This window comes from Camellia sinensis, chromosome 3 (assembly GCF_055761805.1).
Source record: "Camellia sinensis isolate YWXY chromosome 3, ASM5576180v1, whole genome shotgun sequence".
Lineage (NCBI taxonomy): Eukaryota > Viridiplantae > Streptophyta > Magnoliopsida > Ericales > Theaceae > Camellia > Camellia sinensis.
In genome coordinates, this window is record NC_138963.1 from 82002108 (window position 1) to 82013251 (window position 11144).

The following is an 11144-nucleotide window of genomic DNA, read 5'->3' on the forward strand; positions in this document are numbered from 1 at the left end:
AAACAAAACAAAAACAAAACGATTTGTTTTCTTTTCTGCAGGCGGCCACCCACCGACCTCACTTCCTCTACTCTGCCGCCGGTCTCTTCTTCTTGCCTCCGTCCTGGGCGGCCCTTGCCGGTGCTGCCTCCGTGTTTCCCACTCCACTGGGCACGATCACAACTCCCTGCTCCTCCACTGCAGCATATGGCGGACCTCCAAATCGGAACATCACGGTGGCCTTCCGCTTCAGCTCCTTGTTTTCCGCCTTTAGCACACTTATCTCTGCTCGCGCATCCTTATACATGCACTGGAGCAGAGCCAGTTAGGCGTTTAACTGCTGCACCTCATTTGTCCTACTTTGAAGCCGGTGCGACAAGTTTGTGACCGCAGTCATGGTTTCAACACATGACTTCAAAGTATACTGATTGGCCTCAATATCAGTTTGCACCGCCATTTTTTGCTCCACAGACCGCATTGGAAAGTTTAACGGAGCAAAACCAGAGGTGTTTGGTTGAGGTTCACTGGCCACCGCACCAGTTATTTCTCTTGTGGACTTGTTCAGGTCTGGAAAGAGCGTGAGCAGACCACGGGAAGAGGAGGCCATGTTCTGGGTAGCTGGACGGGAAGAAGAGGCCATGTTTTTGGGTTGCTGAGTGTTTCAGCGAAGCAGCAATTTCCGACTGGTACTGTCAGAAAAGGGTTGGTTACAGAGTGTTACAGAGTATCTCTCTCAAGACAACGAAGAGTTTCTCAGAGATTTTTAGCCAGTTTTTTGTCTTAGCCTCTGCCTCAGCCTCAGCATCCGTCTTGGTTAAATAGCCCAGGCAGACACGCGCATCGCGCGCCACTTGACGCCAGACGACAAAACGGGCGCGCAAGCCAATGTGGTGACGCGCCTCGCCATCATGTCCGGCACATTTTTTTATGACTTGGGCTCGCCTTTTGATGGCACGCCTTTTTATGGATTGGGCACGCCTTTTGATGGCACGCCTTTTGAAAGATTGGGCACACCTTTTGAGGGTGCGACTTTTTAAAGGGTCCGACAAGACTCAGTAAACTGTCCCGACATTGATTCCGGTTAGCTCCTTCATGGGTCCGACAAGACTCTGTAAACTGTCCCGACATTGATTCCGGTTAGCTCCTTCATGGGTCCGACAAGACTCAGTAAACTGTCCCAACATTGATTCTGGTTAGCTCCTTCATGGGTCCGACAAGACTCTGTAAACTGTCCCGACATTGATTCCGGTTAGTTTCTACAAGGGTCCAGCAAGACTCCGTAAACTGTCACAACAACTGTCACAACATTGTCTGCTACAACGGTCCGACATGACCCCATAAACTGTCTTCTACATCGGTCCAACACGAGCCAGTGTCTTCTACATCAGTCTGCCATAAACATACAGTCTTCTACAACGGTCTGACACGACCATACAGTGTCTCCTATCCATTTTTTATTTTTCAGACTATTTTCTTGTTTTGTTACTCTCTCCAAACTCAAGTTAGTTAGTTCCTATCCCCCTTGAGTTTGCGGGGGGCTGTTAAAACCTACCATCACCTACTCCACCTACTACACCTACCACCACCTACTACCACCTATTACACACCTACCACTACCACCTACTACCACCTACTCCACTACATCTCCTATGTTAAAATCCACCTACTCTCCACCTACTCTCCACCTATTTCACCCACTTAAACCTACTCCACTAAACCTAACCCACTACACCACTACCACCTCACCTACTCCACTAAACCTAACCCACTACACCACTACCACCTCCACTTCACCTACTCCTTACCTACTTCACACTCACCCTCTTCTATATATAGGAATCATGAATCATTGTAATATATATCAACACATCAATCAATACATATCAGAATCAATAATACATGAATTCTATCATGGTATCAGAGCAAGGTTAAGAACCTGGTCATTCTGCTTCCCCGGCGGGCGGCAGCCTCGCCTTGGCCGCCCGCCAGACCTTTACACATACCCTGACTCCGCTGTAACTTCATCTTCCTCTTCTCACTATTGAAGAACTCTGTTGCAATTGCTGATCACCCACAGCAGTTGCTGCAACTGCCATTGTCGGGCTGGATCCATTCTCTTCTATGACTTCAGGACTGCTTCTATCTTGATTGAAGAAGTTTGGGGAGTGCAGGGACGGAATGGCAGCACCCGTAGAGAGGGTACGGTGGTGATTGTGCCTTTTCACATCAAGAAGTTGCAGACCCATCAGTCTCCGACCTTGGAGCTCAATAGCTTGCTGCAAGTCAACTTGTTCCTCCAGTTTCCTTCTCCACAATATGTCTTGGGTAGTATCTCCAAACATCCTTGCTCCAAATCTAGATCTATCGAATCTGTTCCTCTCTCTCCTTCGGTCCGTGAACCGCGATTCCCACAAGCACCGACCAATCAACTTGCGACTCCGGTTGCCGTCGCCTCTGACGGTGTCAGTCTTCCGGTTCACAATCTCCGCCTCGCCTCCTCTCTTCGATCCCTAAACATTTTCAAGAATAATGTTGTATCGGTGTTAGCTCCAAATATTCCAGCAATGTATGAGATGCATTTTGCAGTGCCCATGGCTGGGGCAGTATTTGTTTCAGAGTGCCTGAGGTCTTTGGGTCTAGCCTGGTGTTGATGCCATTGGCACGCGCGGCCCTCCGGCTTTTGATGGCCGATTTGAAAGGTTCCATGGCAGCCATATCATCCACTACCTTTTGCCCACACACCCATCCTCCTTTTTATTTTTTAACCCAATCTTGCACACACACCCATCCTCTTTTTTTATTTTTTAAACCCATCTTCACCTTTCTTTTCTTTATTATCAAGCTTCGTTAGTCTAAACTTCTAATTTCTCTCTTTTTTTTTTTATTTATTCTACTCACACCCAACCACCGCCCAAACCTTATTTTTTATTCTAAAGCTTACTTGGTGCTCTCCCTGTTCCCACTACCTCCTTTATTATTTTTTTTATTCCTCATTCTATATTCATTATCACCATGCTTATCATTTCATCACTATCACCATATTTTTTTTATTCGATTCCTTTCTTTTCCAAAAAAAAAAAAAAAAAAACACCATTGCAAACAATTTACAACTTTGCACAACCAACCATATTTTATTCATCTCCGAGAACAACCCCGATCACACTTTTACACAAAAAAAAAAAAAAAAAAAAAAAACCAACAAACCAAACAACCACATCCACAGGCGGGCTTTTTTTTTTTTTTTTCTCTACTCTGCCGCCGGTCTTTTCTTCTTGACTCCGTCCTGGGCAGTCCTTGCCGGTGTTGCCTCCGTGTTTCCCACTCCACTGGGCACGATCACTACTCCATGCTCCTCCACTGCAGCATATGGCGGACCTCCAAATCGGAACATCACGGTGGCCTTCTGCTTCAGCTCCTTCTTTTCTGCCTTTAGCACACTTATCTCTGCTCGCGCATCCTTATACATGCGTTGGAGCAGAGCCAGCTGGGAATTTAACTATTGCACCTCATTTGTCCTGCTCTGCAGCCGGTGCGACAAGTTTGTGACCGCAGTCATGGTTTCCACACATGACTTCAGAGTATACTGATTAGCCTCAATATCAGTTTGCACCGCCATTTTTTGCTCCACCGACCGCATCGGAAAGTTCAACGGAGCAAAACCAGAGATGTTTGGTTGAGGTTCACGGGCCACCGCACCTGTTATCTCTCCTGTTGACTCGTTGAGGTCGGGAAAGAGAGTGAGCAGACCACGGGAAGATGAGGCCATGTTCTGGGTAGCTGAACGGGAAGAAGAGGCCATGTTTTTTGGGTTGCTGAGTGTTTCCGAGAAGGGTTGGATACAGAGTATTTACAGATTGTTTCAGAATGACAAGTTCAGAGGTTTCAGTCTGGTTTGGTTTCCTCCGCCTCCGCATTGGTTTATATTGACACTGACGACGCGGCCGACACGCCGCTCTGTCGCTCACGTGCCTCGCCGCGTCTCCGGCTCACCTTTTGATGGCTCGACGCTTTCTGTCGGGCACGACTTTTGATGAAGTGGGCGCGCCTTTTGAGGGCGCAACTTTTGATAGCACGCCTTTTTATGGATTGGGCACGCATTTTGATGGCACGCCTTTTTATGGATTGGGCACGCATTTTGATGGCACGTCTTTTTATGGATTGGGCACGCCTTTTGATGGCACGCCTTTTGAAAGATTGGGCACACCTTTTGAGGGTGCGACTTTTTAAGGGTCCGACAAGACTCTGTAAACTGTCCCGACATTGATTCCGGTTAGCTCCTTCAAGGGTCCGACAAGACTCAGTAAACTGTCTTGACATTGATTCCGGTTCGCTCCTTCAAAGGGTCCGACAAGACTCTGTAAACTGTCCCGACATTGATTCCGGTTAGTTTCTACAAGGGTCCAGCAAGACTCCGTAAACTGTCACAACAACTGTCACAACAGTGTCTGTTACAACGGTCCGACATGACCCCGTAAACTGTCTTCTACATCGGTCTGACACGACCACACAGTGTCTGCTACAACGGTCCGACATGACCCCATAAACTGTCTTCTACATCGGTCTGACACCGCCATCCAGTGTCCTCTACACCGTTATGACACCACCATACAGTGTCCTCTACATGGTTATGACACTCCCATACAATGTCCTCTACAACGTTATGACACCACCATCCAGTGTCTTCACCAATGGTCTGACACGACCATACAATGTCTCTTATCCTCTTTTAATTTTATGTATTTTCTTGTTTTGTTACTCTCTCCAAACTCAAGTTGGTTAGTTCCTATCCCCCTTGAGTTTGCGGGGGGCTGTTAAAATCCACCTACTCTCCACCTACTTCACCCACTTAAACCTACTCCACTAAACCTAACCCACTACACCACTACCACCTCACCTACTCCACTAAACCTAACCCACTACACCACTACCACCTCCACTTCACCTACTCCTTACCTACTTCACACTCACCCTCTTCTATATATAGGAATCATGAATCATTGTAATATATATCAACACATCAATCAATACACATCAATCAATAATACATGAATTCTATCATCCTATATAAGGAGCCCCTCACCATTTGTAATTAATAACAATAATCAATAATACAATCATTTCTCTTTATACATTAAATTTCTACAATACAATTATAAGGAATAGAAAATTCTTGTCAAATCAAAATTTATTGTGACAATAGTAAATTAAAAGTAAAATTTAAGATTCCATAACTTAATTTCCATGGGTATCCAACCAATAAAATTTTGTTTCTTTATTTTGAATTCTCGAGAGTTTACAATTCCCAAGAGTTGAACTCCTATGAAACAAATATACCTAAGAGCCATTTTCTGCCAAATATTTTAACTTACATAAGCTTCAAAAATCTATATTAACAGTGATATATCTGCCCTGAGAATAGCCCAGCATGTTAGCAAGACAAGCTAAAGTTTTCAAAAAATATGATGCTGCAAACACAAAATTCCCACAGAAACACAACTCTGACATTATCAAAATAAAGCTGTAGAAATTAACCAATCAACATCTACTATTGACAGAAAAACATCCCCAAAGAAATGCAAGAAACAAACCTTAAAAAAGCCAAGATCACAAATATGTTCAATAAAAGCTGTTACCGTATATCTTTCAATCCTTCTTCAGCTCCAAAAACTGCCTCCTGGTTGTCTCTCCTAGTTGAAAAGGCTGATATGCTATCATAAGCAAAATCCAAGTCTTCCCCCTGTTAAGTCATCACACCAAATGTACACGCAGATGAGCGTATCTGAACACATGTAATTGGAGAAGGTGCATCTAAATGCACATCAATAAGATATTTGATCAAAGTGTATTCATAGAAGAAAAGAAGAAAAAATCACCTTTCATTTGTCAAAACAAAAAGAAGCAAACCAAGGACACCAAGAGGTACACAGAAATTTCACAAAGCAATATAAAAAACACAATAAATTCAACAAATTCTAGGAACCAATTTAACATCCGTCCTCAACTTACACCTCCACAGAAGTAAAACTCCACGCACTAACTCCCTAATCTACCAAACAACGAACTCCAAGTTTCAAATATTGATCTACTTGATCAAACATACTTGTGCCAATTATTCCACTCCTCACACTTCAACCAGAAACAAATAAAAATTTACGCAGGCGTCACAGAGGTTATGCCTAACAAAGATACCCACAAGTTGACTTGATATGGTGGACCACCATTTATGTAATGTGTGCCACCAAAAGTCCCACTGTTTGGTCTTCTGGAAAGAGTGACCAGTTTCAAAATCTTTCCATCATAATAATAATAATAATATGAAAAAGTCCTTAATGTCCTCAGCAAATCACATTTGCATAGGGCCCCTAAATTTATTAACAAAGTCTTCATGCAATCACATAGAACTCTGTAAAGAAACATCAAGAACACAAAAGAGTTCAACTTTTCATAGAATACTCTTTATAACAACAATCATGATGTTCGTACCTCCAATAGCTTTCCTTCTTGTAAAAATTGCTCATACCTGGACAACAAATACAAGATAGTTATTAACAAGGGAAATAATGGCTTGTATCAAGTGAAATTTTAAAAAAGACTAACTAATTTAAATCTTAGAAAGACCAATGGAAAGGAAAGACAAATTCTAATAAACGGTTTCCTTTCAAAGATTCATTTTAGGGGAGGAGTTCAAGTATTATTTAGCGAATTGGGACTTTGTCTCTGTGACTTGTGTGCTTGGCCACCCAAAAGGAAGGCTTAGGGGTCCATAAATTGGAGGTGTTTAATACAGCTTCGTTGGGTAAATGGCTTTGGAGGTTCGCTTCACATAATGAGAGTTTGTGGAGGAAAATAGTGGAAGGAAAGTGTGGGAGAGAAAGAGATTGGGGTAACTGGTCCACAGGTTCAGTTGTTAGGCCTTATGGGGTAGGGTTGTGAAAAGGAATCATAAGGTTTTGGAATGACTTTGCTAAATAATTCTATTAAGGTAGGCAATGGGAGAAGGGTGAGGTTTTTTATTGGACCCTTGGTGTGGTCATAGGCCTCTAAAGCAATGTTTTGAAACCCAGACTGTTGAGCAAACCAAAAAAATGACTAGGTCAAGGGTCACTGGGTCAGTGACTCAACCGTCAAGTCAACTAGAATTGAACCGTAACGTCATAATTACCTCACAAATAAATTAAAAAATAGAAATTAATTAAAAACATACATATTAAAATACCTTAGTAATGAAAATATCTTCAAAATGAGTATTTTTTATATTAAATGCATATATATTTACATAAATTTATTCATTTAATTATTTTTATAGTGGCTAAAGCTGCAGTAGTAACAAGCCTCAAGATTGCACGTTTGAGACCTCACACACGCATGATTTTTACCAAGGACTTGGCTGGTTTGCTCAAATGGTTGTCTGGTTGAACCCTGGTTCACACTAGTTCAACTTGGGTTTACCAGAACCTACACCGGTAGATGGGTTATCCGGTCAAACTGGACAGTTTGGTCCAGTTCTTAAAACATTTCTCTAAAGATTGAATGCCTACATCTCTTTTGATTGGTTACAATCATAACAGAACTATGGAGTATTATCTCATGTTTGATGATAGTGGTATGAATTCCTCAGTTTCAAAGGGCGCCGAAGGGTTAGGGAATTCAGTCTATGCAGGCATTTTTTTGGGTTGCTATATGGTACAACAAGGTATCTATAGTTTGGATTTGGAGCGATTATAAGAAAGGATTATTTTGAATGCACTCTTTTTATAGAAAAAGATTTTGAATTGGGACCAAAGGATTATTTTGAATGCACTCTTTTTATAGAAAAAGATTTTGAATTGGGACCAAAAAAATCTAAACAAACTGACCAACTTTTATTGCTTTCTTGTGTTATAAAGTGTTAAAGCCTACTGCAACGGGGATGAAAAGATTGATTAGGCGTTGTGCAAGGGTGGGGGTCCCTTTTATGCTTGGAAAGGTATTTGGAGAAATAACTTAGTACGGCCTCGGTAAAGTTATTTCTTCTTCCTTTTTTTTATAAATAAACAAACTTTATTAGAAAAGTATCAAGACGATGCAAAGAATATAAAAAGTGAGCCTACAAAGGCCGAACTAACTAATTAAATTCTCAACAAAATCTACAAAGGTCAACACATCTGGATCAACCGTGATCGTAACCCAATTGTGAAGAACAGTAAGCAACCGTCACTCCAAAGTTATTTCTTTGCGTGGGCATCGATTCACAAGGCCATCCTAACCATTGAAAACCTCATGAAGAGACAAAAGGTGGGGCTGATTGATTGGTGTTTCTACGTGCAAGCTAGTTAGTAGGGTAAAGCATCAAACACCTCCTTTCACATTGTCAAGGAGATAAAGAACTATGAAGTTTGATATGTTCAGTCTTCGGTATTGCATAGGTGATGTCATTTTCAATGAGTGAGTTTATTGCTTCATGCAGTTCTTGTTGCTCAAGGAAGGTGATAGGAAGAATTGGGAGATGACATCCTTGTGCGTATTGTGGACTATTTGAAGGGAGCACAACCAGAGATCTTTCGGTGAGGTTGAATTACCCTTGTGTAGTTTGAAAGAACCATAGCTCATTTTTCTGATTTTTTGGTTGAGAGAGGATTTTTCTCTTTTGGTTTCATCTTGGGTACAGTTTATAGGAGATGTGTACATGCTTGTGGTGCCGAGACATATTATCCAAGCTTTGGCCTTTTTGAGTGTACAAGGTTCGCCTCCTTGAAGAATTTTTGATAGTTTATATTATTCTTTTTCTTACCAAAAAAAGTGCACAGTTTACCATTTTCCTTAATTACTTCCAATATAACGAAACCTATTATCTTCTAAAATAAAAGGAGAACGATTTAGAATGAGTAGGTACCCAATAAGCACACAATCTTTAAGATGGTCATAACTTATAGTACATAATATATATATATATATATATATATGAACATAAAAGCATTGCAACCTAAAACGAAGCATGAAGATGGCAACAGGATTTAAAGGAAAATGTTAAAAATATGGTCTCCAAATTAAAAAAAAAAAAAAAAACTACATGAAAAAGAATGCAAAATGAAGTTTGATCTCTCTCAAAAGTTATATTCAAAAGAAAAGGGAAACAACAAATTATTTTGGTAAGCCAATAGCTAGATCTTATCATGCAGAAAATACCAAAGCTGAAAACAAAAATTAAAAAGAAAAAAGAAAAAAAGACATAGAAATTGAAGAGAAGTCGTAAAACCAATTATAAATCTACCAACACAGCCGCTTCAAATCGACTGAACTTGGGAAATGATGATGAAATCAAAGGAACCCAATAATTCAAATAATAATTCTGCGAATCAGAAAACATTTATACCTAACATTGTTGGGTAGTGAAGTGAAGTAAAACAAATGAGAAGAAAGCACGTATTGATCTGCAATCTTTACATAATTAGGTAACTGAATTGAATCCTTTTGACAATTATATATATATATATATATATAGAGAGAGAGAGAGAGAGATAACTGATAAAGGTCGGAGAGAGAGAGGACATTGGAGGGACGGAGGCTAGAGCAGAGCCAATCGAGAATGGGTCGAGCGTCGTCGTATTGGAAGGGCCATTCGAAGCTATCAGGGTCTAATGTGTCGTGACCTTGGAAACCCAATTCCCCTAACAATGCACACAATCGAGCTCCACTCATTGTTCCTCTGCTCTGCTCTGCTCAGATCGGAAAGCAATTGAATCTAGTAATCTAGTGCTAGTAATCTATTTCTTTCTTGAATGGCATGGTTTTGGAAGGTTGGCTGGCTGGCTGTGGATTGATGAGTTGAGAAATTTGAATTATGTATAAATTTACCAATTTCTCCTTCTCTGCCCTTTTTTTGCAAACTATTTTATGCAATTTGCTATCGTTTTTTATTTTATGTATTTTTGTTTTATTTTTTTTAAAAAAAAAACTTACTTTCTAAGGGTGTGTTTGGTAACGTTTACGTCTACAATTTATATTTATAAAAATTTTATAAATTGATTTTTGTTTATTTTTAGAAAAACATAAACTACAAACGCGTTTGGTAATCGACAAAATGTTTAAAAAAAATTAAAAATATAAAAAAGAGTGAGAAATGGCAAGTGGCGGTGGAAAGTGGTGACGGTAGGTGGTGGGTGGGTGGGTGACGGTGGCGGGTTGTGGGTGATAGCGAGTGAGTGGTGGTGGTGGTGGTGGTGGTGGCGGCGGGTAGTGGGTAGTGGTGGCAGCTGGGCAACAGGTGTTCGAATTATACAACATAGGTTATATCTACTCAATTTGCTTACAACAGGTGTTTTAGCAAAACGGTCGTCATGCTTTCCAAATTTCTCCAGAATTTTCTCAATATAATGAGACTGAGATAAAACATATCTTTCAGATGTTCTAGTAATTTTTATTCCTAGAATTACATCTGCTACTCTTAGATCTTTCATGTCAAACTTTTTGTTCAACATTTTCTTTATGGATTTAATCATGTCATTATTACTTCTAATAATGAGTTTGTCATCCACATAAAGACAAACTATGACATAGCTTTTGTATGTGCTTTTAACATAGACGCATTTGTCACATTCGTTTATCTTAAAACCATCCGAAAGCATAGCATGATCGAATTTTTCATGTCATTCTTTCGGAGCTTGTTTTAATCCATAAAGGGATTTGACAAGTTTGCAAACTTTTTTCTCTTGCCCGGGAACTTGAAACTCTTCCGATTGTTCCATATAGAATTCCTCATCTAACTCGCCATTCAAAAAAGTTGTTTTAACATTCATTTGATATATCTCTAGATTATATAGAGCTGCAATCACAATTAGCATGCAAATGGATGTTATTCTTGTCACTAGTGAATATATGTCAAAATAATCAAGACATTCCTTCTGCCTGTATCTCTTAATAACAAGCCTAGCCTTGTATTTATCAATTGAACCATCTGCTTTATTTTTCTCTTGAATATCCACTTATATCCAAGAGGTTTACACCCTAGTGGAAGATCCACCAGTTCCCAAGTATGATTTTGCATAATTGATTCAATTTCACTATTCACGACCTCTTTCTACAATGGAGCTTCAGGACTTCTAGGTTCATCTGTTTCGTTATCATTTTGGTCTTTATTACCACCTATAGCAGTATCAAAAGTTCTTTTATTTAAACTTGTCTCTTCA

At 40.3% G+C, this 11144-nt stretch overlaps 1 protein-coding gene across 6 annotated transcripts in view; it reads right to left on the reverse strand.

Moving 5' to 3' along the window:
- LOC114266363 (AUGMIN subunit 3) overlaps positions 1-9813 on the reverse strand; it is a 46847-nt gene extending 37034 nt beyond the window's left edge. For 3 of the 6 annotated variants that reach the window (XM_082920179.1, XM_082920178.1, XM_082920177.1), the window contains exons 1-3: positions 9482-9781; positions 6463-6499; positions 5613-5716 (exon numbers count right to left, since the gene is read on the reverse strand). In XM_082920179.1, the coding sequence (XP_082776305.1) occupies positions 5613-5716; positions 6463-6499; positions 9482-9657 (317 nt within the window). In that variant the 5' untranslated portion in view covers positions 9658-9781. Of the gene's footprint in view, positions 1-5612; positions 5717-6462; positions 6500-9481 lie in introns of all 6 variants that reach the window. The other 3 variants (XM_028207245.2, XM_028207244.2, XM_028207243.2) reach the window with 2 other exon arrangements.
- Between the last annotated feature and the right edge of the window lie 1331 nt (positions 9814-11144).